This window comes from Salmo salar, chromosome 22 (genome assembly GCF_965601325.2).
Source record: "Salmo salar chromosome 22, fSalSal1, whole genome shotgun sequence".
Taxonomy (NCBI): domain Eukaryota; kingdom Metazoa; phylum Chordata; class Actinopteri; order Salmoniformes; family Salmonidae; genus Salmo; species Salmo salar.
This window is the reverse complement of record NC_138312.1, coordinates 21,583,332-21,609,057: the sequence shown is the minus strand read 5'-3', so window position 1 is coordinate 21,609,057 and position 25,726 is coordinate 21,583,332. Positions and strand designations below refer to the sequence as shown.

Below are 25,726 nucleotides of genomic sequence, written 5' to 3'. Positions count from 1 at the left end.
AGGTGCAGTTATTGTCCATCTATGGTGTTTTAGTTACCATAAAAAAATGTGATTCTATTGATTCACCCATTGGCCTATGAGCAGACGTCACAGTGGTGTTTGGAATTTGGAGTGAGGTAGACACGAAGAGTACACACACAGGCTACGATCATGGTCATGGAGGGCCATTTAGGAGAAATAGCATTTTACAAAGGTTTAAATCATTTAATAAAATGCATTTACAATGAGGGGCAGGCAGCCAGACTGCTGCTTTTTAAATGTCAGACCATTCCTCAAGGTTTTATATACTCTTTAAATGAGCTTTCCAGCCATAGTGCTCTGCACCAATAACTTTCTATTACCTTGGGAATCATTACAACACTGGGGAAGTAAATCACCAACCAATTCTCTATATCCACAAATACTATGGGTATCCACTAGACACCTTCCTTTCATGTAGTTAGCTAGTGTGCGTGTTCCATGCTGGAACTTACCCTACAACCTACCACGTGCCAACCATTTAATAAACTAGACTATATTTTAGCATACTCCGAGTGAGATTTATACTTTCATGTCAATGTAAACTGTAATCATCACAAAACTGCCTTTTATCTACAACACTATTTTCAACTATCACGCATTCAGACACAATTTTATTTTATCATTCAATCAGATGCTTTTATTACAGTGACAAATAAAACAGTGCCTCTGACAGACCACTACTTGTGCCTAGAATACACCACATTCCGATGCCTGCGTTCCGTCCTGGAATTCTAAAGAACCCAGGCGACAGGGCCTTTCGGGCCCCCACAGACAACAGGGCTTTCCTGGCTTTTTTTCCTGGGATCACAGCCCTTTCCCAGAAGCCCATCCATGCTGATTAGATGTACAGGGAAGGGGCCCCTCCCAGATCAAACGTGACCCTTGACCCCCAATGCACTCCTGCATTATCTTTCTGACGGGCTCTCATTTGAGTCACTGTCACTGGCCCCCCGCCATCGGAACAATGTCATCAACCCGCCAGTGAAAAGGGGCAAGGGGGGGACTGGCGAGAGGCGGATGAGGGGGCGACGTAGTTGAAGAGAACGTGTCGTCAGGCGCACAAAAAAACATGTCAGCCATTAGGAATGAGCACAGTAAATGGGAGTCCTTCTAGCCAGTGTTACAGAGAATAAAGATTTACCTTGGTACGAAAGGCATTGAACTCTCGCAGAGACAGAAAAATCATAATTGCTCAAAGAGATCACTGGGTCCCTGACCTCATAAGACAACAGAGATATTGCTCAGTGATTTGTACATTTTCATTCACTGAAAACGCCCCTTTCAAAACACCAGTTAGAGAGCTTGAGTAATGCTCTCTGCAGAGATAACTTGCAGAGAATTTCCTATCTAATCCATAGGTGATTTGGTTAACTATATGGACCACTTCCACTTCCATGTTCCTACTGTAATTAGTGTAAAGCCAAAACCGGTAATCTAAAGGTAATCTTCGTAATTAAAGCACAGACATGTTGATGAGATTTTTAACAGGACTACAAGGTTGCCTGTGGTAGTATAAGTCAATGTGTTCACTTCACTGTTAGTGGTTCTTCATGGCAATTATCTCATTTAATAAAACTATTTTTAACAAAGTGTTCCAGAGGGTAGGTATCAGTTTTCCCCCTAAGCACTAGTCCTACTGTAACTAAGATAAGGTCAGGAGTGCAGATGTCTTGTCTCTCTTCTCTCATATGATCCATACAATAAAACATGTTTCTGCACGCTAAATAAACTAGCTAGAGGACTGACTAGAAAGGAAATAAGTATAAATGGATGTTTTGGAACTTAGTTTGAGAATAAGCACTTGTTCGTGATGGTTCGTGAATCGTGAACATTATCTTTTACGGTAAATAATATAAATGAAAGAAACATTGCTTTTTAATAGTACCTCTACTTCACTTTAATAGTTACCTTTCTGTGAGCGAACAAATTCAGCAAGTTCAAATAAAATTAAATATTGACATGACATTATAATGAAGTAGAAATAAATACACATAATTACATAAATACGCACAAATGTCCTTGAAACCCAGACTAATACTGCCATATGGAATGAGAGGCATAGAGTATTTTATTTCAAGAGCCTGTTCATATCATCAAACACATTGTAAATGAATCATGCCTTACTGCTAAAATATGCACCATCAACTCCAACAAGGAGCCAGCTGTAATTTGTGGCTCTAGATAAAATAATACAACTGTGTTTTATTCTACACATCAAATGATCGACAATTCCACATTGCAATGAGACTTAATGCGTGTGGAGTTGTTTCAAGTAGGGTAAAAAGTTACACACTCTTATTGGATTTGTCATAATCAACCCAAACCTTATGCTACCTTGTCAATACTCATATGGAGATTGTTAGAAATGATAGTTTTTCTTTAGTGAACAAGGTATGGTAAGAAATACACTCACTTCCTGCTTGAGAGCTGTGTTAACAGGCCCTTAAAATAAGGTGTGATGTCTGCAACTTATGCACACACATTAATTACCAGGAGGTTACAGTTAGCCTTAGGAATGACTGGGTGGGCTCCAGGCAGAGGTTACGCCTAACCACAGGTCCAAGATCAGCTTTCACTACCCCGATTCTACTCAACTATTAAGAGGTAGAACAAAACACAGACCCTGGATCTGTGCTAAGGGCCAACATCCTTGGATGGCCTTAACATCATGATGAATTAGAATGAGAATGCAGCCCTCCAGCAGAAGATAAAGGCGGGTGGGGTTAATAGAGAATGAGGTAGACACATACGACTGGCTCAGAGGATAAGCTCCAGGTATATAGAACACTATAAACTCTCCCTGTGGTCGCAGGTACTGACTGTGTGTTCACAATGCTAGGACAAGGGGCATTCTCTTTCAGCTACAACAAAAACAGGTTTGGTGGTGAATAAATGGAACACACTTCAAAAGTTATCTTTACCTTTAAAAAAAACTATAACACATTTTCACCTAACATAACTATTTTTTTTTTAACATAATCAATAATCAACTCATCATGAAAAAAAATTGGGCAAAAAATTGATTATGAAAAATGACTCAAAACAACAGGTGTTTACATACATATCTCTATGTCACAATAGACAGTTTGTGACCTTAAGTTATTTTTGTTATTTTTTTTATGTTTACATCTCATTTCTCCCTTGTTTTGCAAAAGCACCATTGTAAGTATCATAAGTTAATGGCTAGTTGAGTTGTGTTTGTTCTAAGTGAGGTATGGTTGAGCATAGCATATTTTCACATGTGTATTGAGCACTGGTGAACACACCAAAATAAACTATTTACAAAGCAAATATATAGACATATCTAACAAGACATAAATATACTCATATCAAGCACCTTTTGAGCGGTGGGCCTTGGACCTACTGGTTTGGCTGGGTGCTTATGTCTGTGCTAGTAAAAAGGAGGGAATCTGGGTCAGGACTTCAAGCTGTGGTAAAATGACTATTACCTTGAAGAATCACATAATATATCAAATAACATGGCTATCACCTTATTCTACAGTCCTATTTCAGCTGGTGTTTACTTGTTCTTTACTGAGAAACCCTATTGTTTCTTTAAGAATTTAGCATAATTGGTAACTAGCCAGCCCATACATGACTAAAAAGTAATTATTAGTTCATTACCATGTAACTACCATTTTACAATGTAATTTCAGTAAATAACAGTGGACTGTAAAATAAGGCAGAAACATAAGTTAATTAGTAACTTCTCTATAATTAATAAGGAGCAATCTGCGATTGCTACATCTGTTTTTTAACTTTTAAATATGTACGCTTGTTTCACCCCTTTGTTGGTGAACAATGTAATTGTAAACAAAACACTGTATTAAAACATGGTTAAAACATGGATGGTCAGTCCATGCATCCATAGATCTGTCTATGACTTTGACAGTGGTTACATTTCTCCAGCCCCATCCCTCAGCTGTTTACTGAAACAGTGGTGGGTTGATGCTTTGTTATTGTTTGAACTGCAGATTGCCCCTTTAAGACCAATTGAATTCCTACAGTTATGATGGTCAATAAAGCTTTAGCATCAGAATGATATATATAGTGCCTTCGGAAAGTATTCAGACCCCTAAACTTTTTCCATATTTGTTAGGTTACAGCTTTTTTATTACTTATTATTAAATTGTTTTTTTCCCCCTCATCAATCGACACACAATACCCCATAATGACAAAGCAAAAACAGGTTTTTAGAAATGTTTGCTAATTTATAAAAATGTGAACCTTCACCACCAGTCTGAGGTCCTAAGCGCTCTGGAGCAGGTTTTCATTAAGGATCTCTCTGTTCTTTGCTCCGTTCATCTTTGCCTTGATCCTGACTAGTCTCCCAGTCCCTGCCACTGAAAAACATCCCCACACATGATGCCAGGTTTCCTCCAGACGTGATGCTAGACAGTCAGGCTAAAGAGTTCAATCTTGGTTAATCTGTCATGTGCCTTTTACTGTCGAGTGGCTTCCATCTGGCCAATCTACCATAAAGCGCCTGATTGGTGGAGTGTTGCAGAGATGGTTGTCCATCTGGAAGGTTCTCCCATCTCCACAAAAGAACTCTAGAGCTCTGTCAGAGTGACCATCACCTCCCTGACCATGGCCCTTCTCCCCCGATTGCTCAGTTTGGCTGAGCGGCCAGCTGTAGGAAGAGTTTTGGGGGTTCCAAACTTCTTCAATTTAAGAATGATGGAGGCCACTGTGTTCTTGGGGACCTTCAATGCTGCAGAAATGTTTTGGTACCCTTCCCCCAGATCTGTGCCTCGACACAATCCTGTCTCGAAGCTCTACGGAAAATTCCATCGATCTCATGGCTTAGTTTTTGCTCTGACATGCACTGTCAACTGTGGGACCTTATATAGACAGTTCCAAATCATGTCCAATCAAGTGAATTTACCACAGGTGGTCTGCAATCAAGTTGTATAAACATCTCAAGGATGATCAATGAATCAATGCACCTGAGCTCAATTTCGAGTCTCATTGCAAAGGGTTTGAGTACTTATGTAAATAAGGTCTTTATATTTGGTCAATATAAGGTCAATATATTTGATATATTTGAAAAAAAATCTAAAAAAATATTTTCGCTTTGTCATTATTCAAAAATAAATTTTTGAATAAGGCTGTAACGTAACAAAATGTGGAAAAAGTCAAAGGATCTGAATACTTTCAGAAGGCACTGTATATCTCTAGAGTACAAAAAAAATGATATAGTCCAAATGGAGTTGGTGCATTCACTTGGACTCTTTCCAGGTTATTTTCTTTGCCACGTGTAAAAAAACTATGAATAGCACCAACACTTGAGTATACTGTATCTCCATTCTTTGGGTGTTTACAAAAAAAAACAAGGCATCTTAAATTCCTGATATACAGAAACATTCATCAATATTGCATATGAACAACGATTGACTGTGTGCGAATACAAAGAGGTATGAAAGAAACTTTGGAGGTTAATGGTACTGTATATACAAAGGAAACCAAGAAGAAAATCTCTTAAGTAATAAATTATATTTTAAAACAATATCTTACAAACTAGCTTTGATTCTGAAATACCAACTGATCCTGAATTTTGAACACTGACTAAGACTGATAACAGAGAAAGTCTTCCTATGGTCACAGCTGTCAATGAAGCATTTCATATGTTGTACTTTTTGGTGTGTTGTGTGTATTGTGTGTTTATCTTTTCTCTTAAGTGCAACAGAAATCAATTCCCATCTGTCTCTAGAAGGATGACCAGTCTCAGGCACCAAGGGAAAGGGTAAAGGTGAGGTGGAGGTGAGGTGAAAAATGGAGTTTCCAGCATGTAAGTCTACAGAACCATCCTTCTCCCTCAAGTTTAATTATTTGTTTGTTTTGCTTTGTCATGCTACACAGTTTAGTGGTGAAACTGTGTGTGGTGAAATGAGAGGACTGTTAAAAAAAAAAGAGGGGGAAGAAAACAAAAGGGATATATTTACGAGCGTACCGAGCTCCATGGGTCTGTGCTCCAGTGGGGGTTAGACGGGCACGACTGAGTATTGCACTGCTCACGGTCGGGCGGTTTGTCAAGAATCTCACAGCTCAGATCGTTAAAGCGCTCTCCGTTGGGCCTTTGACACGCCACGAGCCGTGTCTTTATTCCTCCCCCACACGGCTTGGTACACTGCAGGACAGAGCAGAGGTAAGAAGGAGTGTGTAGACAAAGTTAGGACAGTTGATTCCCGCCATTGCTTATCTAACGTACAGTATGTCATCTCCACCCAACATACACCTACCTATCTAGGACATCTAACCCCTAATTTCTAACTTTTAACCCCTCACCCCCAACACAACCCAGGAGGCACATGAAGACATACAGCCCAGCAATTTCAGAAGAATGGAATTATAGAATAATAACCGCTGTCAGAACGCCAAGGTTCATAACGATGGGATGAAGTCATCAAAGTGCAACTAAACCAGGAAGTGTATCAGTGCTGTAGGGCGGATTGTGTTCTCTCACCTCTCCCCAGTTCCCATAGACCCACTGTGGACAGGGTCCGGACTCACAGGAGCGCTGCTCGATGGGTTTGGAGCGCTCCTCACAGTTGTTGACAGCATAACCATTCTCATCCTGGCACACCACCACACGCCTCTGGAAGCCGCCGGCACACGTGCTAGAGCACTGACGTCACATGGAGGAGAACACCGTTTGAGACAGATGGATAACACACTCTCACACGTACAGGTATGTGTGCACTAACTCAGAGAGACGCAAGTAGACATCCAAACACTAATACATGTACTCATCCATGCAAAGGTATGGCGCTCATCTATACACACATACCTCACTCAAACAATGGGTTACAACAAGAATACATTTACCAAGAAACACAGTGTCACATACTGCAGACCTTTGCACATACACACACCAGCTACAATGAAACAAGTGCACACACAAAGACCAACACACCATTTTTAAATGCAAACGATAACAAACTAACACACAGTATGTGCAAAAAGGCACCCATTGACAGACAAGTATACAAAAGCACACATACATCATTCTTGCAAGTGTCAGCTTGACCTCAGAGACTATGTGCTTTAGGAAACTGGATGGATAATGCACTGCTATATTAAAACACATATCCTCTGGAAAAGGAAGGAAGACATCCCAAAAATAGCCCTTGCTATTTCCCATGATCTTTTAAATAACACCAGCTATTTGGGGACACAGATTGCTGTGCAACTAACTGTAATATCCCCGTTTTGAATAACAGCTATACAATAGGCTACTAACTGCCAAAACCATCAGCAAAAACTCATTGACTTCTTGGGTTAGGATACATGACGTTGTTACGTCACAGACAGACAGCCTCATAAAGGTCAACATCAACACAAGGCTGAGATAGTGCTCAGCTGTGCTGCCTTCCAACTTATACGATTGTAATGGAAGACCACTTAGGTTGTATGCATTAATTTAATGTTAAGGAACCTTGGACTCCAAGATGATTGTAAATGGTGGTAAGAAACTCACCGCTCCCCAGGGTCCTGTTCTCCACTGGTGGGCCTGGGCTCGCCCTCCACCGCGCCCGTCGGCAGTCGTGGGCAGGTTATTGCGGGGGCCCCCGCTGGGTGAGGGGAGGGGCCGAGAGTCACTGGAGCGGGAAGCAGGGCACTGGGACATGGCACACTCCTGCTCTGTGGCCGGACGGTCATCAGCGTCACACTCCACTACGTCCACTATCTGATCACTGAAGTTCACACACAGCACCTGGCGTGTGGTCTTCCCCTGCCCGCAGGATACAGAGCACTGTGCACACACACATTCTCACAGTAAGAAACAAAGCATATAAACACAAACAGAATTTTCTGCAGCAGCTTAGGTCAGTGTCTTGTCTCTTTAAACATGGTTGACCCAAACCGATCTTCCTTAAAGAAAATGAAACAGAGAAGAGCTTCTGCCAAAGACTCATGCTGCTCCAATTACGTCTGGCCAAGTGGAGTAAACTGGACTGTATCTGTCTTGCATAAGACCTGGCATTATGCAACAACTGTCCACTGTACTGTACTGTACCATGCTACTGAGCCAAGGGTTTACTGTCTAGGACTCAACAATGCTGCCTATTTCAAATAGGTGTGGATAAAACTACAACACTGAGGCGGCTTTTACAGTTAGGTCTTATAATGGTAGAACAGCCATTAAACTACATGGCCTAACTGGGACATCCACCATGCCATAACTATCACTCCCTCCATCAGGGTTCATTTCCGGTTCCATTCCATATCAAGAGCGTGTAAAGTGAACGTTTACAGTCAGAGCGGTCTCTCTCTGTGGCTCTGTTTGCTGTGGCCTTGGGCTGAGCTGCTTCCTGCCTTCCTGGAGCCCACTGAGTTGCTCTGGAATAAATAAGCAGTCAGAGAGACCCTCCCTCCCACAGCCTGTATCTAGCTATCTCTGTGTGTGCATTCGTGCGTGTGTGTGTTTGTGCGTGGTGGTCATAACTGCAGCATGGTGGGAGTATGACTAGGGCTCTCTGTCTGATGAGAAACATCTGCAAACATGGTCCCTAGCCCCTCTCTCCAGCCCCTTGTTCCTCACGCGTCCCTCTATCCCCTTGCCAACCCTCCAAACACACCAAAGCCTGTTTCATCTCCTCCTCCCCTTGGACCAGAGAAACACACAATCACACAAAGTGATTATGAACAGTTGTCTGAAAGGTTCAAACCACAGCTAAACAAACCTCAGATATTATAATCCACTGAGCTGGCTAGGGATTTTATTGTGAAATACAACTTAATGAACAGTGCCGACAGAGCATATAATGGTAGTCAGATTTCCCTCTCGAAGAGTTCACTATGGAATTGAAGGTTAAAGGCCCAGTGCAGTCAAAAACTTGATTTTGCTGTGTTTTATATATATTTCCACACTATGAGGTTGGATTGATTCGTTAAATAAGAAAGAGAGTTCCAAACCTCTCTGCCAATAACAGCTAGATTTCAGTTTTCCCCTCCACACTTACACTACATGACCAAAAGTATGTGGACACGTGCTCGTTGAACATCTCATTCCAAAAACATGGGCATTAATATGAAGGTGTTTGATTGGGTTGACGTCAGGGCTCTATACAGGCCAGTCAAGTTCTTTCACACCGATCTTGACAAACCATTTCTGTATGGACCTTGCTTTGTGCATGGGGGCATTGTCATGCTGAAACAGGAAAGGGCCTCCCCAAACTGTTGCCACAAAGATGGAAGCACAGAATTGTCTAGAATGTTGCCGTATGGTGTAGGGTTAAGATTTCCCTTCCCTGGAACTAAGGGGTCTAGCTCCTCCACAAAACTTTACAGTTGGCAGAGTTCTCCTGGCATCCGCCAAACCCAGATTCGTCAGTTGGACTGCCAGATGTCGAAGAGTGATTTATCACTCCAGAGAACGCGTTTCTACTGTTCCACAGTCCAATGGTGGCAAGCTTTACACCACTCCAGCCGATGGAAACCCATTTCATGAAGCTCCCAACGAGAACAGTTCTTGTGCTGACGTTGCTTCCAGAGGCAGTTTGGAAATCGGTAGTGAGTGTTGCAACCGAGTACAGATGAGCTCTTCAGTAAGGCCATTCTACTGCCAATGTTTGTCTATGGAGATTGCATGGCTGTGTGCTCAATTTTATATACCTATCAGCCACAGTTGTGGCTGAAATAGCCGAATCCACTCATTTGAAGGGGTGTCCACATACTTTTGTACATATATTGTAGACCACTCCCAGACAGTCCTAGCAGAATTCTTACTTGAGAAATTGCTGTGCTAAAAAGCAATTATTATAATTTTTTTACCATTTTAATTGAAAATAATCACAGTAAGGTACATAATTGTTACTCAGAAATTATTTGATATTGAGATAAAAACGGCTGCATTGGAACTTCAAAGACATTACTAATGGATATAATGGATATATGAATTTAATATCCTTAGCCACAAGACCCTGTAGTAATGTCAAATATTTTAAGTGTACATGGTAAACGCATTAAACATTGGTGGTTGATTGAACGAAAGTAGTTACTTACAGATGTCCATTCAAGGACCTTCCACTGTCCGCAGGCCACTACAGAGCATACCTCCCTGGCCGGGGGCTTGGCCAGGTGTGAGCAGGCAGAATCCTCTGCAACCCCACCCTGGTTGTCACGGCAACTGACATAGCGCATCCGGGTCCCTTTGCCGCAGGTGGCGCTACACTGTGGTGGAGATGGAGGCAATTAGTACAATTGTAGTACAATACAGTACAACACACAGAGTATGTAATTGCTTCATTGAGTGGTGGAGTAACTGATAGAACCAACCTGTGTCCAGGAGCCGAACCTCCACTGGGTTTTGTGTGGGAGGTGGGAGGGCACTTTGGTCCCCGGGGGAACCGGGTGGCTGATGGGACACTGGGTCAGTTCACAGTCCTACAGGGACAACCATACACATCCATTAAACCAATTACAGTGACAGAAACACAGCATACTGTACTGTCATCTACTTACTGTACAGCTCTGACAGACGTGTACCCATCATCAGACTAAAAGTAACAGTGTTACTCTGACGGATCCCAGAAATACAGTGTTAAACCCCTCCATCGGAATAACCTGATGCCTTTCATAACATGTCACAGTGGAGAGGTATCCCAGGCTCCAATGCCAACACTGGCGTGTTACTGGGCTCCTCCTTCTTCCGCCGTGCTCTCCTCCCCAGAGCCCTCACATGACCTTTGACCCCCTAGTTCTGGGTTGAGCAGAGAGGTGAGCAGAGAGGGGCCTAACTTAGGTATAGCTGTGTGACAGAGAGCTCCACATTCCACACTCCTCTGAGTGGAAATAAACAGGACACTTGCAGCCAGGCAGGCTGGAGAACACAGCCTCCGCAGCCTTACACTAACACAGTTAAATACATTGTAAAACATGGTGGTGGGAATAATAAGAGAAAGAATGAAGGAGGCAACCAAGACCTGTCTATGACTGTGGGTGTGTGTTGATGTATGTGCGTCCTTATATAAATAAAGGGGCCAATGTGTGACATCAGGGTCAACATTTCAAAATGGTTAGATATACATTTAAATATGATTTTCTTGCAGCTTCACAGGTGTAGTTACAGGAATAAAAGTATAGATAGGCTAAATGAGACCATAATTCCACCTAGCAACAACAAAACATAATTCAAAATATCACTAGATACACTGCATGTTTCTTTGTCATGCCTAGTTGCCAGGTCTTTTTGTGCTTTGGTCAAATTCTCTATCATTTAAAGCCATGCTAAACATTCCTGGACAACGAAAAAGATAAACAACAGCATTTCTATATGTTTTAATAGTGAATCTAATAATATAATATAATGAAATAATAATAATACAATGGGTTCTGTCAACAAAATCATTGACAATAATAATAACCAATAATGAAATCATTATAATCAGTAAACTCTTCTAGCATTGTGTGTGTGTGTGTGTGTGTGGGTCTGTGTCTGAAAACTATTATTTCTTCCTCTGTCCTTGTTTCCTCCACTCCTTGCCTCTCCTTGAAAGTGCATTGCAGCCGGAGGGGAGGAACCTTCACTCCTCTCCCCCAATGTGCTTTGAGGAGGAGGTGAGGAATGGGGTAAACAAGGGGAGAATCTGATTTGCCCCCATGCAGTCTTTGTAATTGTATTTTTTAAATCATCACTGTATGTCTAATAATAAATCACCAAAGTATTTTTCATTTATTTCCCTGAGCCTCCTTTGGTCCTTGAAATGCTCAGATTGATCATGTGGGCGTTAGGAAACAAATGTGAAGATATTTACATACACAGCCCTGATTGGCTGATAGGCTGGTCTAGAGCCCACCCCCTTTAAAAAGATGAACAGTCATTGGTCTATGATAATCATATCACATTATGACGTCATGATGTGGGCCAAAAGGTCCATCCCACCTGAACCCACCTGAACCGAAATTCCAGATTTTTTTTTCAAACAGCTCTTACACAAAAAAGACCACAAAAAGGCCATCGATCACGTGGACTGGGATATGTTCCGCATTGCGGCGAACAACAACATTGACGAATACGCTGAGTCGGTGAGCGGGTTTATTAGCAAGTGCATCGGCGATATCGTACCCACAGCGTCTAATAAAACATTCCCAAACCAGAAACCGTGGATTGATGGCAGCATTCGCGCAAAACTGAAAGCGTGAACCACTGCTTTTAATCAGGGCAAGGTGACCGGAAACATGACCGAATACAAACAGTGTAGCTATTCCCTCCGCAAGGTAATCAAACAAGCTAAGCGTCAGTATAGAGACAAAGTAGAGTCACAATTCAACGGCTCAGACACGAGAGGTATGTGGCAGGGTCTACAGTCAATCACGGAATATAAAAGGAAAACCAGCCCCGTCGCGGACCGGGATGTCTTGCTCCCAGACAGACTAAACAACTTCTTTGCTCGCTTTGAGGACAATACAGTGCCACTGACACGGCCCGCTACCAAAACCTGCGGGCTCTCCTTCACTGCAGCCGACGTGAGCAAAACATTTAAACGTGTCAACCCTCGCAAGGCTGCAGGCCCAGACGGCATCCCCAGCCGCGTCCTCAAAGCATGCGCAGACCAGCTGGCTGGTGTGTTTACGGACATATTCAATCAATCCGTATCCCAGTCTGCTGTCCCCACATGTTTCAAGAGGGCCACCATTGTTCCTGTTCCCAAGAAAGCTAAGGTAACTGAGCTAAATGACTCCCGCCCCGTAGCACTCACTTCCGTCATGATGAAGTGCTTTGAGCGACTAGTCAAGGACCATATCACCTCCACCCTACCTGACACCCTAGACCCACTCCAATTTGCTTACCGCTCCAATAGGTCCACAGACAATGCAATCGCAATCACACTGCACACTGCCCTAACCCATCTGGAGAAGAGGAATACCTATGTGAGAATGCTGTTCATCGACTACAGCTCAGCATTTAACACCATAGTACCCTCCAAACTCATCATCAAGCTCGAGACCCTGGGTCTCGACCCCGCCCTGTGCAACTGGGTCCTGGACTTCCTGACGGGCCGCCACCAGGTGGTGAGGGTAGGTAACAACATCGCCACTCCGCTGATCCTCAACACTGGGGCCCCACAAGGGTGCGTTCTCAGCCCTCTCCTGTACTCCCTGTTCACCTACGACTGCATGGCCATGCACGCCTCCAACTCAATCATCAAGTTTGCAGACGACACTACAGTGGTAGGCTTGATTACCAACAACGACGAGACGGCCTACAGGGAGGAGGTGAGGGCCCTCGGAGTGTGGTGTCAGGAAAATAACCTCACACTCAACGTCAACAAAACAAAGGAGATGATCGTGGACTTCAGGAAACAGCAAAGGGAGCACCCCCCTATCCACATCGACGGGACAGTAGTGGAGAGGGTAGAAAGTTTTAAGTTCCTCGGCGTACATATCCCGGACAAACTGAAATGGTCCAACCACACAGACAGCGTGGTGAAGAAGGCGCAGCAGCGCCTCTTCAACCTCAGGAGGCTGAAGAAATTCGGCTTGTCACCAAAAACACTCACAAACTTTTACAGATGCACAATCAAGAGCATCCTGTTGGGCTGTATCACCGCCTGGTACGGAAGCTGCTCCGCCCATAACCGTAAGGCTCTCCAGAGGGTAGTGAGGTCTGCACAACGCATCACCGGGGGCAAACTACCTGCCCTCCAGGACACCTACACCATCCGATGTCACAGGAAGGCCAAAAAGATCATCAAGGACAACAACCACCCGAGCCACTGCCTGTTCACCCCGCTATCATGCAGAAGGTGAGGTCAGTACAGGTGCATCAAAGCAGGGACCGAGAGACTGAAAAACAGCTTCTATCTCAAGGCCATCAGACTGTTAAACAGCCATCACTAACATTGAGTGGCTGCTGCCAACTGACTCAACTCCAGCCACTTTAATAATGGAAAAATCGATGTAATAAATGTATCACCAGCCACTTTACAATGCCACTTCATATAATGTTTACATACCCTACATTACTCATCTCATATGTACATACTGTACTCTATACCATCTACTGCATCTTGATGTAATGTATCACTAGCCACTTTAAACAATGCCAGTTTTATATGTTTACATACCCTACATTACTCATCTCATATGTATATACTGTACTCTATACCATCTACTGCATCTTGCCATCTTGATGTAATGTATCACTAGCCACTTTAAACAATGCCACTTTTATATGTTTACATATCCTACATTACTCATCTCATATGTATATACTGTACTCTATACCATCCACTGCATCTTGCCTATGCCGTTCTATACCATCACTCATTCATTTATTTTTTTAATGTACATATTCTTATTCATTCCTTTACACTTGTGTGTATAAGGTAATTGTTGTGAAATTGTTAGGTTAGATTACTCGTTGGATATTACTGCATTGTCGGAACTAGAAACACAAGCATTTCGCTACACTCGCATTAACATCTGCTAACCATGTGTATGTGACAAATAAAATTTGATTTGATTTATTATAATTTTCACAATTTCAGAGTTTTATTTCGATTTCATAGTATGCCAATATCACAATACTCATTAGTATTGTGCCAAAGAAACAAAACACTTAGCGGATTTAACTTCTTTAGGAAAACACCCCTAATGTTGGATACAAACACCATTATGTTGTCATCCAGAGTCACATGTATTTATTTTCCAAGCTATACAATAGCACACAATATTTTACATACAGCTGGTTTTTAAAGGACCAAAGAGTTTGGTCTGTTTTGTGTTAAAATGTTTGCCATGGAAAAAATATTGCAATACTGATATCGTTCCGGGCCTACCTCATAGTGTGTGTGTGGAAATCTCATTAAAAAACAGACCAAAATCTTGTTTTTAAATGCACTGCCTCTTTAACATTTTTAGACAGTTCCAGGCTGACTGACTGACTGCTCTACCATAATACCCATGGCCTGTCCAGAAACAACCCCTAGCCCCTACTGCCCAGAGTCTAGACACTTCTGGAGATCTGAGAGGGATTGATTGGTGGTGACATGGTGAGAGCTCCAGCTTACCTTCTGAAAGGCTTGGTGGAAATTTGGCCGTATTGCTTACACCTGTCCAATCCTCTCAGATCTCCACAAGTGTCTAGGAGTAGGGGCTGCTTCTGGACAGGAAGTGTGGTGGACCTACAGCACGACTCAAGGGACGTGTGGTGGACCTACAACACGACTCAAGGGACCTATGGTGGACCTACAGCACGACTCAAGGCATTGGTTGGATGCTTCATTCCATTGCTATTCACACATGGATTTGCACAGGTGTAAGCTAGACACACCCACGGCACCCTACCAGGCTGATCAGACAGTTCTGGGTAGCTGAACACAGTCTCCACCATTCACACCCTTGCTTAATTCCAGGTAGTTAGATGTGCAACCACTGACTAACTATAGCTACAGTAGGGCCGTATCTCTAGTCTAGCAATAGATACTGTTCATATCCACGGGAAGTAGGGGTGCTGAGGGTGCTGCAGCACCCCGTGAAAAATCGTAATAAAAAACATATATTACTAAAATGTTGTAAATTTTTTGGGGAAATTTTTTACCTTCACAAAAGTAGTGCACCGGGCCTTTACTAGTCCTGTATTATCAGACCGATATAGCCTTCTGTTGCGCAGGCAAATATTATTACATTTTTGTAAGTTACATTTTTTCACAAAAGTAGTGCACTGGGCCTTTACTAGTCCTGTATTAGTGACCAATATAGCCGTCTGTAGCATGGGCAAAACAGTTGGAAGGGTGAAGTCCTACTTTGAAAGGACAGGAAGTGTTGGCTGTGCACTTAACCAATGACAGACATTCCATATTTAACCCCATCTACATGTGAAAATCGAAATATTAAGTATTTCTTTTGGTTTCATATGCAAAAATGAAAAACAAGCCATTTTTCTTCTTCTATTTCTATTCAAGAACAGCTAAACAAGTCATTTTACATTTTTTAACTCGGAAAACAAATGATCAAACAGTGGCTCAAACAGTGGCGTGTATTCTTGGGAGTCAAGGGAAGCCAGGCTTCCCCAAAAAATGTACCAAGAAAAAAAAGAAACAAAATAATGTATCTTTCGTCTCTGTTTCCAAAATGTCCTTCAATTCGCAACAGGCTGAATGTATCTCACCGGAGAAAGTGTCTGTGAACAAAACAGCGCCCCTCTGTCTCAGTATGTGTAGCCCATCTACCTAAGGTAAGCCAGCGAGCATTTGGCCTCCCTTGAGAATTAAAAAAATAAAAATAATAACCAATCAGCATTGCGCTAAACTGAACAAGTTCAGCTGTGAATGGTGCTGGCACACCAAAAAAAAGTGTCAATGGAAGACAGTTTGGATTTGGTTTCACACCAATCACATCATAAGCCAAACGTCATTGAATTGTTGCATCTCATTATGCTGTTGTCCACCGGTGGGTAGCTAGCTAGCTAAAATGGTCCCTTTCCTAAATTAGCCATCGATGGAGAGAGGGATTTGGACTTAATACTTTTTAATAAGTTTTACTTAATTCTCTGTACTGGCCAATGATTATAATGGCGAATTAACCATAAATTAATACATTGTGCCCCTGGCCTGAGAGGATGGAAGTTTAATATGTAGCTAGATGTAGAAGGCTAATGTTAACTAGCTGGCTCATGGTTGCCCATGAAAGGAAGTTAGACTAGCAAGCATTTTAGCCAGGTAGACTAGGACAACAAACACGTAAAGCGTGTACTGCATGACAGAGTCATAGACCGTTCAGGCAACATGAAAGAGGAGGATGACATTGGCGTTTCTCTACAATTAGGGTGAGTCAACACATTTTCTTATACTTGCAAGCATGCACGTACGCACACACACACAGAAATCAGTACCAGGTAAAGCCACATAATATTTAATTTACGTTTATTGGACTAAATTGTTTTTGGTATCTTTTAGTTGTCACTGTATTAGACTAAGCATAGGTGATTAGATAATGTTGAAATGTTACATTTGAAATGGTGCTGGAATAGTGGAAGCAGCTCCTGTTTTCTTTGTGACTTGCGGTAACACTCTGTGGTTATAAATCAATAGCTGTTTAGTGGTCCGAAAATGTCAGGAACATTAACTTGCTTGACCATGCTGAAGGTCATGTAACATGCAATATGCTTTGTGGACTCCATCGGACAGATGTTGCTCTCCGGGTTTGTAATGAAACAAAAGTGTGGTTGAATTTATTCTGCCACTGTGTCTTCTTATTGTCTCGGCCTTTAGGCCTATATATCACTGTGTCAAGGAATATGAACTATGCGCTGTTTGCTTATAGAGCAAACAACGCAACTATCACAAAACATAGGTTGTAATATGGCTTTTTTGGGGGGGGCCTTGGGTTCCCCGGTGATTTTACACACGCACCGCTACTGCGATCAAAACGTACACGGACCGTATGTAATCTTACCTCAGGAATGTTGACATAATGTTGTCCACGACATAGGCTAATTAACTTGACCGCCACAGCAATATAGACACCAACATGTTCTGTCAATTCTCCAGATCAACGTTCATTTGTGCACTTTGGCTGCTGTTCAATCGCATGCTGTATCACACCAGCTTTTAATAAGTTTATAATCCTTTCCTGAATCAGCTGATCATTTCCCCACGTAACTTAACAGCTAGACAACTATAATTATTGAAGAACCCTACTAATGACAGTATCGATTTTTGTTTGATTATTTTTGTTCAAGTTACTCTTTCTGTTAGAAGCTTTTGATTTTGCATTAATTAATTCATAATTCCATCCATTATTTGGGACATGTGTGTCCATGAAAACTGTTATCACACCACAACAGATATGAAATGTTATGCGGTTACAGTACACTTCCAAGACCTCATTACAAAAAAAGAGTCTGACAGCAACATCCAGGACTTTTACAGGATCATGTTCAATGTGTAATTCAATTGTTAAATTCTTAGTATATGACATAACAGTATCAGAAATGTAAGGAAAGAAAGGTAGTATTTTATGTCACACGATTTTTGCCAAATCTGTGAAGACTCCAAGGATGAGAAAGAGTTTAAACATAGATTTTGATTCAACTCATGAATTATATCGAATGTATTTATGTTCCACCCTTTATATCTTAATGTATTCACAATTATTATGAATGACTTTGCAACAGCTCCAAACAGTTGTGCACTACAAGAAACGATCACTAGTACCATAGAAAGACCATGTTGCGTACCCGTCTGAGGGTAGGTGTGTAGGAGGCAAGTGTTCAGTCATTGTTGTGTATTTTTCTGTTTTTCTCCCCTCCTCCTCACTGGTCAACTGAGGTGGAGACAGGCGTCCTGAAACATAAGCTCCATTCTGTCGTCTTTCCCCCTTTTCCAGCCCCGGAGTGGTTTAGGGTGTGCGGCCTCGGAGCCGACTTCACGGATGACTGGCTGGAATCACAGGGAGATGAAGTGACTGGTTCAGGGTCACTGGGCATGATGGCTGAGTCGGGAATTAAGGCCTGGACCAGGGGGGCCTCCCTGTGACCGGAGTCTCAGCCTGTGTTTATGGCCCACTCCACCCCTCCACACCCCACTCAACCATGACCCGCCCGCCATGCCCCGGGAAAACGCTCCATCCTACCGTCCCACTATTAGCATGAAGAAGAAAGAAGCAAGGCCTAATAAACTAAATTGATGCACGGAGAGGTTCATAAAAGTAGAGGCTCATGAAATGTGTGACGATTAACTGTTTGTGTTCACCATCTACGTCTTGGTCATGACACTTCAATAGAGCGGGAATTGTCTTACTGAAGAGGTTTTTCAGATAGGTTCACATAAGGTGTTGACAGACAGACATTAAGGTGGGAAACTATACTATTACACTACACTACAAGACTCTTTACAGACAAACGATACCCCTAGCAGACTGTAGGTTTACATAACCAAGGTGAGGACATTTTCCACAAATAATACAGGAATGTTTTGCCTCATCACCAGTCCTGCCCCATGGCCTACTGTTACTGCAAAATAGTTATGTTTCTGGGGTTAGAGTCAGCTCCCACTCCCCCTCCATCACCCATCCCCAGACCCCCTCCTGCTCCTTGACAGGAGCTGTTGTGGGGACCTGCCGTGGACAGGCCCTCTTTCCTCCTCCCTCATGCTTGGTAAGGGGATGGACTGCTGGAGGGAGACAATCCCAGCTATGTGTCTCTGTCTGGGGGTAAGCACAGTCCCCATCTAACCCCTGTCTAGACAACAAGGCCTTATTGAGTCCAGGTGGTAATGGACTGGGTGTGGGACTTCCTTCCTACCTCAGTGTGCCAGTGACTGTACCTGTGTCTCAGCCTGCACGGGGAACCCCCCTTTCCTCACTATAGAATTGAACACCATTCTACAACTGGAGGGGATAGGGCAAGTCACATGGTCAGCTCACAACCAAGCATTCAAGTAGTGTGTCAGGAGCGGGTTAGGGTCTTGTGTGGTCTACTGAGTCTGACAGTCAAGACCTGGGTGGCCTAATACTGAGAAAATTGCATGTAGGCCTCCCTAAAAGTTATATTCTCACAAATATCACTTGAAAACTGAGTAGTATCCAAGGACAGTATATAAAAGCATTTTCACAAAATGAGAAGGAATCCACCACATTGCTTTCACTTATCCTGTGTCAATTGTCCAGATCAGTGCAGAGGAGATGAGGGGAAGTTGTAGAGATGTTGAGATGGGTCTTAGTGGACTGTGTCCTTACCTGAGTGTCAGTGGGCCGCGTGGCAGCGTTACATTCAGTGTCGTCCATGACGGACCCGTATGACCCCACAACACACTTCACCGCTCGCATCTGGTAGCCCGGTCCACACGAGGTAGTGCACTGAGTCCACCAAAGAGAGAGTAAGAGAAAAGAGAGATATAAAGAATGAGAGCAATGGAGAGAAAGACAGAGAGGGAGAAAAACAAGCCAATGTAGCAAATCTCCCCAAAAATGAGTAACTGAATGGAAAAGAAGTGCACTCCCTGATGAGCCTGGTCAGACTAGTGGCAGCAGATAACAGCCTTCAGGATCATAATGCATGAGTAATTAATCTACTTTCCACTTCTTTTTTCCACTGTAGCCAAGTCAGTGGGTACACACCACACTCTCTTCTACCTCACTGACTCCAATGAAATGAGGTCAAACTTGTGTGGCAGCAACTTCAGCTAAGATTCCACGCGCTTCATTAAACAGCTTCAAATATACATTTAACATGATTGCCTATGCCATGGTATAGGAACACCTAATCTCCATCACACGTTTAGGCTTACAGGCAGTTTGCACACACAAGCTGTGTTAAGATGAAGTGCCCAGTTTTGATTTGCAAAACGTTGCGACACTTTGCTACAGGATTGCTACAGAGAATTTTTTTTTTGCGTCCTGAGAGATATAAACTGGCAATGCATTAGCAAACATAAATATAGGGGAGTATGTCTACACAGATTGTGTACAGATTGTATATGCTTATTTTGGCATGGTCAGCAATGTGCCTAAACAGCAGAGTAAATGGAGGATAGACTAATTGAGTGGCTTATCTTTCTCCTGTCATTGTTCTACATCTGGAATAGTGGAGGCTGCTGAGGGGAGGACGGCTCATAATAATGTCTGGAACGGAGCAAATGGAATGGTATCAACCACTGTCAAGTCCTGACCAGTGAAAAGGGTCATTTGCCATAGTAGAATGGTCAGGGCGTGGCAGGGGGGTTGTTTTGTGTGTTTTGGGGTTTGTTTGTTTCTAGGGGAATGTGTTCTAGTTTTCATTTTCTATGTTTCGTTTTCCAGGTTTGGCCGAGTATGGTTTCCAATCAGAGGTAGGTGTCTTTCGTTGTCTCTGATTGGAAGCCTTACTTAGGCAGCCTGTTTTCCTTTGGGTTTTGTGGGGGGTTGTTTTCCGTATAGTCTGTGAACCTCACGGAACTGTTTGTCGTTTGGTTATTTTGTTTAAGTGTTCTCTCAAAATAAATGAAGATGAGCACTATACACGCTGCGCCTTGGTCTAATCCTTTCGACGCCTGTGACAACCACATGGAAACCATGTGTTTGATGTATTGAATGCCATTCCACTGATTCTGCTCCAGCCATTACCACAAGCCCATCCTCCCCAATTAAACCAACCTCCTGTGATCTGAAGAAAGTTCATAGGAGATTATTTTTTTAAATCACATTAGGCTCTGTATATCCTCATGGTCACATAACTAAAACTCTGAAGCAAAATGGGTTTATTATCATAGATTGTATAAATAGCTGCTTCATTGGGTCATATTCTAATATTAGAAACAGTTGGACACAGTTGGAATGACACATAATAAGTTCAGATAATCGTTAGCTGTTACAAGACACAACACTATAGTCTTTGAGGAACAGGGGGTGACTGGAAGTCACAGATGTCACCTGAAACACAGTGTGTGCCACTAGGCAAACAGATCATAATATTACCTGCCACAAAACATGTCACTCTACTGTATGTCAACTGTACAACACGCGTGACTCACCTGCCCCCATGGTCCGACCTGCCACGAAGCACAATCCTGCTGCTGACACGTCTGGACTGACTCAGGCTTGGACATAGAGTCACAGAAGCGGTCGTCCAGTCGGTCCTCCGCAAACTGGCACCATGTCTGCCGATGCTTGTACCCTTTCCCACACGTCACCAGGCACTGCAACAACAATCAACGGGCACAATGAGAAACAGCGGCACATAGATTGACATGTACAGTAGGCTAGCTATGTGTGTACAGTGTTTGTTTGTGTTGGCTCACTCAAAGCCTTTTGAACTGCTGGACAGAACATGTAAACTATACAATAAAGCTAGTTACTACCCCACAAACACTAGTACAGTAGTGCACCGTACATGACAAGTCATAACTATGAAACTCATTATCAACATTAGGATTTTCCTTTGACCTACTTCACAGGCGCCCAGTCATTTTTACATGTTTAATACTTCCTCTTTATATTATAGGAGTAGAATTCCTTAGTCAAACAAATTCAAGATTATTCACATAATTCTGTCCTGCAAATGTTATTTTTACACTATGTCTGCTGTCAGGTGTAGAGTCAGAACCCTGATTTGGCTGCAAACTGGTCGTAGTGTAAAAAGGCCATCTGGGTTCAAAATTCCTCAATTAGCTTCAAATGCTAAGCAACATTCCCAAATCGTAGTCCAAACATTCTCCATAGAACTGACCTCAGACCAGTCTCCGGTCTTCCACGCAGGACATAGGAACTCATTGCAGTTCTGGACGGTGGTCAGCTTGTCTCTCTGGCTGCACTTGCTCTCATCACTTCCTGCCTCAGAAGACTTTCCACACACAGCCGCCCGACGCCGGGACCCTCCTCCACAGCTTTTGGAACACTGCAACACATGCCCACACGTATTAAACCTTTTCCTTCTCTTTTTATAAATCCCTTAAAACTATAACAGGCGGTCTCACCTCTGACCAAGATGAGTACTCCCATCCTCCTGGGTTACAGTCTCCATGGCAACTCTCCTTGTCGTCAGGTTTGCGTTGACTGCTGCAGTAACGCTCGTCCACCTTCTGGGTCTTTCCATCGGCACGGCTGAGTTTGGCGCAGTAGATCTCCAGCGTACGATATCCCACTCCACATGCGACTGTACACTCGCTCTTCCTCGCCACATGCCACCTACACAGACAGGAAAGGTCATAGGTGAAAGACGCTGAAAGGATAAAACTGAACTTTGTATCAAACAGGATACATATCACAGATATAAAGACTGATAGTGATAAAAAAATCTGCGATATGGACAGATAAATCGATTGAGAGTGGTTTAGGCAGTACCTGATTTCACACTCTGCGTTGCAGGGTTCTGTGACCATGGCTGGTCTGGCGGCCCCATGGCACCTCTGGTCTGAGACCACCACACGGTCCGACTCTCTACTACACAGGATCTTCCTCTTACGCTCTCCTGATGGGGTGGGAGAGAGGGTTTAGTTCCTTGGTAATGGTCCTGCTGCTTTTAGTTTCTCCCAGGATCTGGCATTGAATCAATAAATCGATTGGCTAGAAAGTCCATGCAAGCTTGAATTCTTTGGAGTCTAAATCAGACACTTGTCAAAAGGTAAGAAGGAAAACCAGCAGGAGTGTGTGCCTCCAGGAATCGTGTGGTTTAAATTATAGCAAAATCATTTTTATTTAAAAAAAGCATTCTAAAAAGCACTCTTCCACCTATACCTTCTGTTCTCAATTTTTATAACCAAGCATTATGAGCTGTAAATCAGTAAAACTTGCAGTAAAACCCCAAAGATAAATAGATATGTATTAGTGAAGAAATACACTGCAGGCAATATTGTCAGCCAGATTCAGCAATTTACCTGTCTGACATCAGCTTACTTGCCATGAGGTGGGATGGTGGGAATATTTGAGATGTGTCTTTAAAACTAGCACAAGTGACATTTTCATTCAGTGATTTAAGACTCACCAAAAGCAGGTCTTAATGGTAATGTGGATGATTATGACATTGATTTTGACAGTGGAAGCGCAGCCTATCCAGCCGTGACAGACAGTGCCCATATGCTCATGGAACAAGAGATGTGTGCTTTTCCCCGCGTAGGTATTTCATTTGGAACAATAAGGGTATTTTGTATAGAAACAAGTCTTCATTTTTGAAAGAACTGGTTAAATAATCATATGCTGCTGGTGAGTCAATTTTTGAATGCAGAAGGATTGTTACTCAATTATGAGGAATTTTTATCTCATTACAATATCCTTGTTACATCTAGAGAGTTCGCCATGGTCTTTGATGATATTCCATCTGGAACTCTCATGTTGTTTAGAGGTGTAACCAGAATCATTACCTGAAGAAACTCAAACACATTAACATTAACTGTATTTTTGTGTTGAGCATCCAGACACAGTTTTTCAATTATTTTGGCATTGTCTACATGTAAAGAAATTATGGCAAGATATTCATAGTTTTATAATTGCTACTATTCTTGATGACTTTTGTTTTTCTATGGGAGAATGTGCTGCTCGGTTTCCTTAACTATAATAAGGATAAAGAAAAAATGTTTTACCTCATGAATCTAATTGTGCTAATGAAAAAATGTAATATTCATAAATGTAAATTCACTAATAAAAAAACACTCTTCTGTGTTTTCTATAAGGAATTTGAGCGATACATAAAGAGCATTGTACATTCTTCTAATAAGAAAGCTGTTAAAAGAATCTATACATGTGTATCTTTTAAGGTCTTTGTATAATCTATCATTTGTTGTACCCCCTAGCATATGTTATCATTGTCTGTTTGTATACTTGTATGTATACTGTTTTTCTACAATAAAAAAACAAACAATTTTTGTTATTTTTATGAAAATTATTTTGTTTTAAATAAATATGTTGTAATATTATGTTTTTTTTCTCCATTTTGTTTAATTTAATTTAAAACTAAGCATAGCCATCTGTGTCACACTGACCTAGAGAGCTGTTTTTTCTCTGTTTAGTTAGGTCAGGGTGTGATAGATGGTGGGCATTCTATGTTTGTATTTCTATGTTTTGGCCGGGTATGGTTTCCAATCGGAGGCAGCTGTCTATCGTTGTCTCTATTTGGAAGCCATACTTAGGCAGACTTTTTTTCCTTTAGTTTTCATGGGTAGTTGCTTTCTGTTTAGTTTGTAAACCTGACGGAACTGTTGGCTGTCATTTTGTTATTTTGTCTAGTGTTCGTTTCCATTACAATATACAACGACGAGCACTCTACACGCTGCGCCTTGGTCTCCTCTAATCAACTGCTGTGACAATCTGGCAGTTTTTTTCTCCTGCCCTATCCATTCACCAAGTAGCCAAGACTATCAATAAAGGGTTTGGTTCAAGAGATAGCTTTTTAATAAATCTTTATCACCAAAGCTTTATTAAAAGGTAAATTTGGGACCAGCAAAACAGTAAGCGGACATCCCCTTTTAATCTATGTATTGTAGGCTACATTATTTTAGCCAGTTCTTGGAGCGAGAGATGATGCCAGTGACCCTCGTTTTTAGAAACATTTAAGTTATTTTCCTGTAACAATGTCTTGTTTTTCATTTCATTAGATTAAAAACCAAACCAGGCTACCCTTACGCTACTATAATGAAAGCTGGTTCAACAACAATGAGTCGGGTATCTCTCTTATCCTGGCCATGCATTAGCCAAGTAGCCCATCCATAAAAGGTTTCTAAATGGTCTACTTGCCATTTTGCTTTTGCATTATTCACAATTCACATAGGCCTACCTGCATACACCATTTCGCTGATATCCATCCCCATTTCCAGAGTGCCTCTTGTCCGGTTACCAAAAACACACTTCTCTTTTCTTATTCAAATTATTTAGTCCTATAATGCCATATCAATGATGGATAGGTCTATATTTTGCTTCTTGCAAATGTGCCTCACACATAGTCTACAATACAATTTAAAGGGAGCCTAGTGTTCTTCATTTCAGAAAAAGTGTGATGCGTAAAGACACGCATGTATGAGTCGTTCCACGAAATGAGTGATATTTTCAGTAGAAATTGTGCATCAATATAGTATTTTAAAAGCCTGTTATATTAAATAAAGTGCCCTTTTAATATACACCAGATGGAAAATTCAATACATCTGTTTTTTTTATATGAATAAAGACTTGCTAAAGTGCCACAATTCAACATTTTGACATGTCCCTCTGAGCACCATCTGTGACTTAACCACAACATTTCTCAAAGTTTTCACCATCATTGTAAAGCCCTAGTTATTATGTTGCTTTGACA

General features: G+C 42.1%; 1 protein-coding gene across 1 annotated transcript in view; it reads right to left on the bottom strand.

Moving 5' to 3' along the window:
• The window catches only part of LOC106583028 (A disintegrin and metalloproteinase with thrombospondin motifs 9), a 74,282-nt gene that overhangs the window by 27,026 nt on the left and 21,530 nt on the right, over positions 1–25,726 (bottom strand). Inside the window, exons 19-28 of the mRNA XM_082967422.1 lie at positions 22,789–22,915; positions 22,422–22,632; positions 22,175–22,342; positions 21,480–21,644; positions 19,708–19,827; positions 10,303–10,410; positions 10,030–10,197; positions 7,502–7,777; positions 6,488–6,649; positions 5,975–6,151 (exon numbers count right to left, since the gene is read on the bottom strand). Of these exons, the coding sequence (XP_082823548.1) occupies positions 5,975–6,151; positions 6,488–6,649; positions 7,502–7,777; positions 10,030–10,197; positions 10,303–10,410; positions 19,708–19,827; positions 21,480–21,644; positions 22,175–22,342; positions 22,422–22,632; positions 22,789–22,915 (1,682 nt within the window). The remainder of the gene's footprint in view (positions 1–5,974; positions 6,152–6,487; positions 6,650–7,501; positions 7,778–10,029; positions 10,198–10,302; positions 10,411–19,707; positions 19,828–21,479; positions 21,645–22,174; positions 22,343–22,421; positions 22,633–22,788; positions 22,916–25,726) is intronic.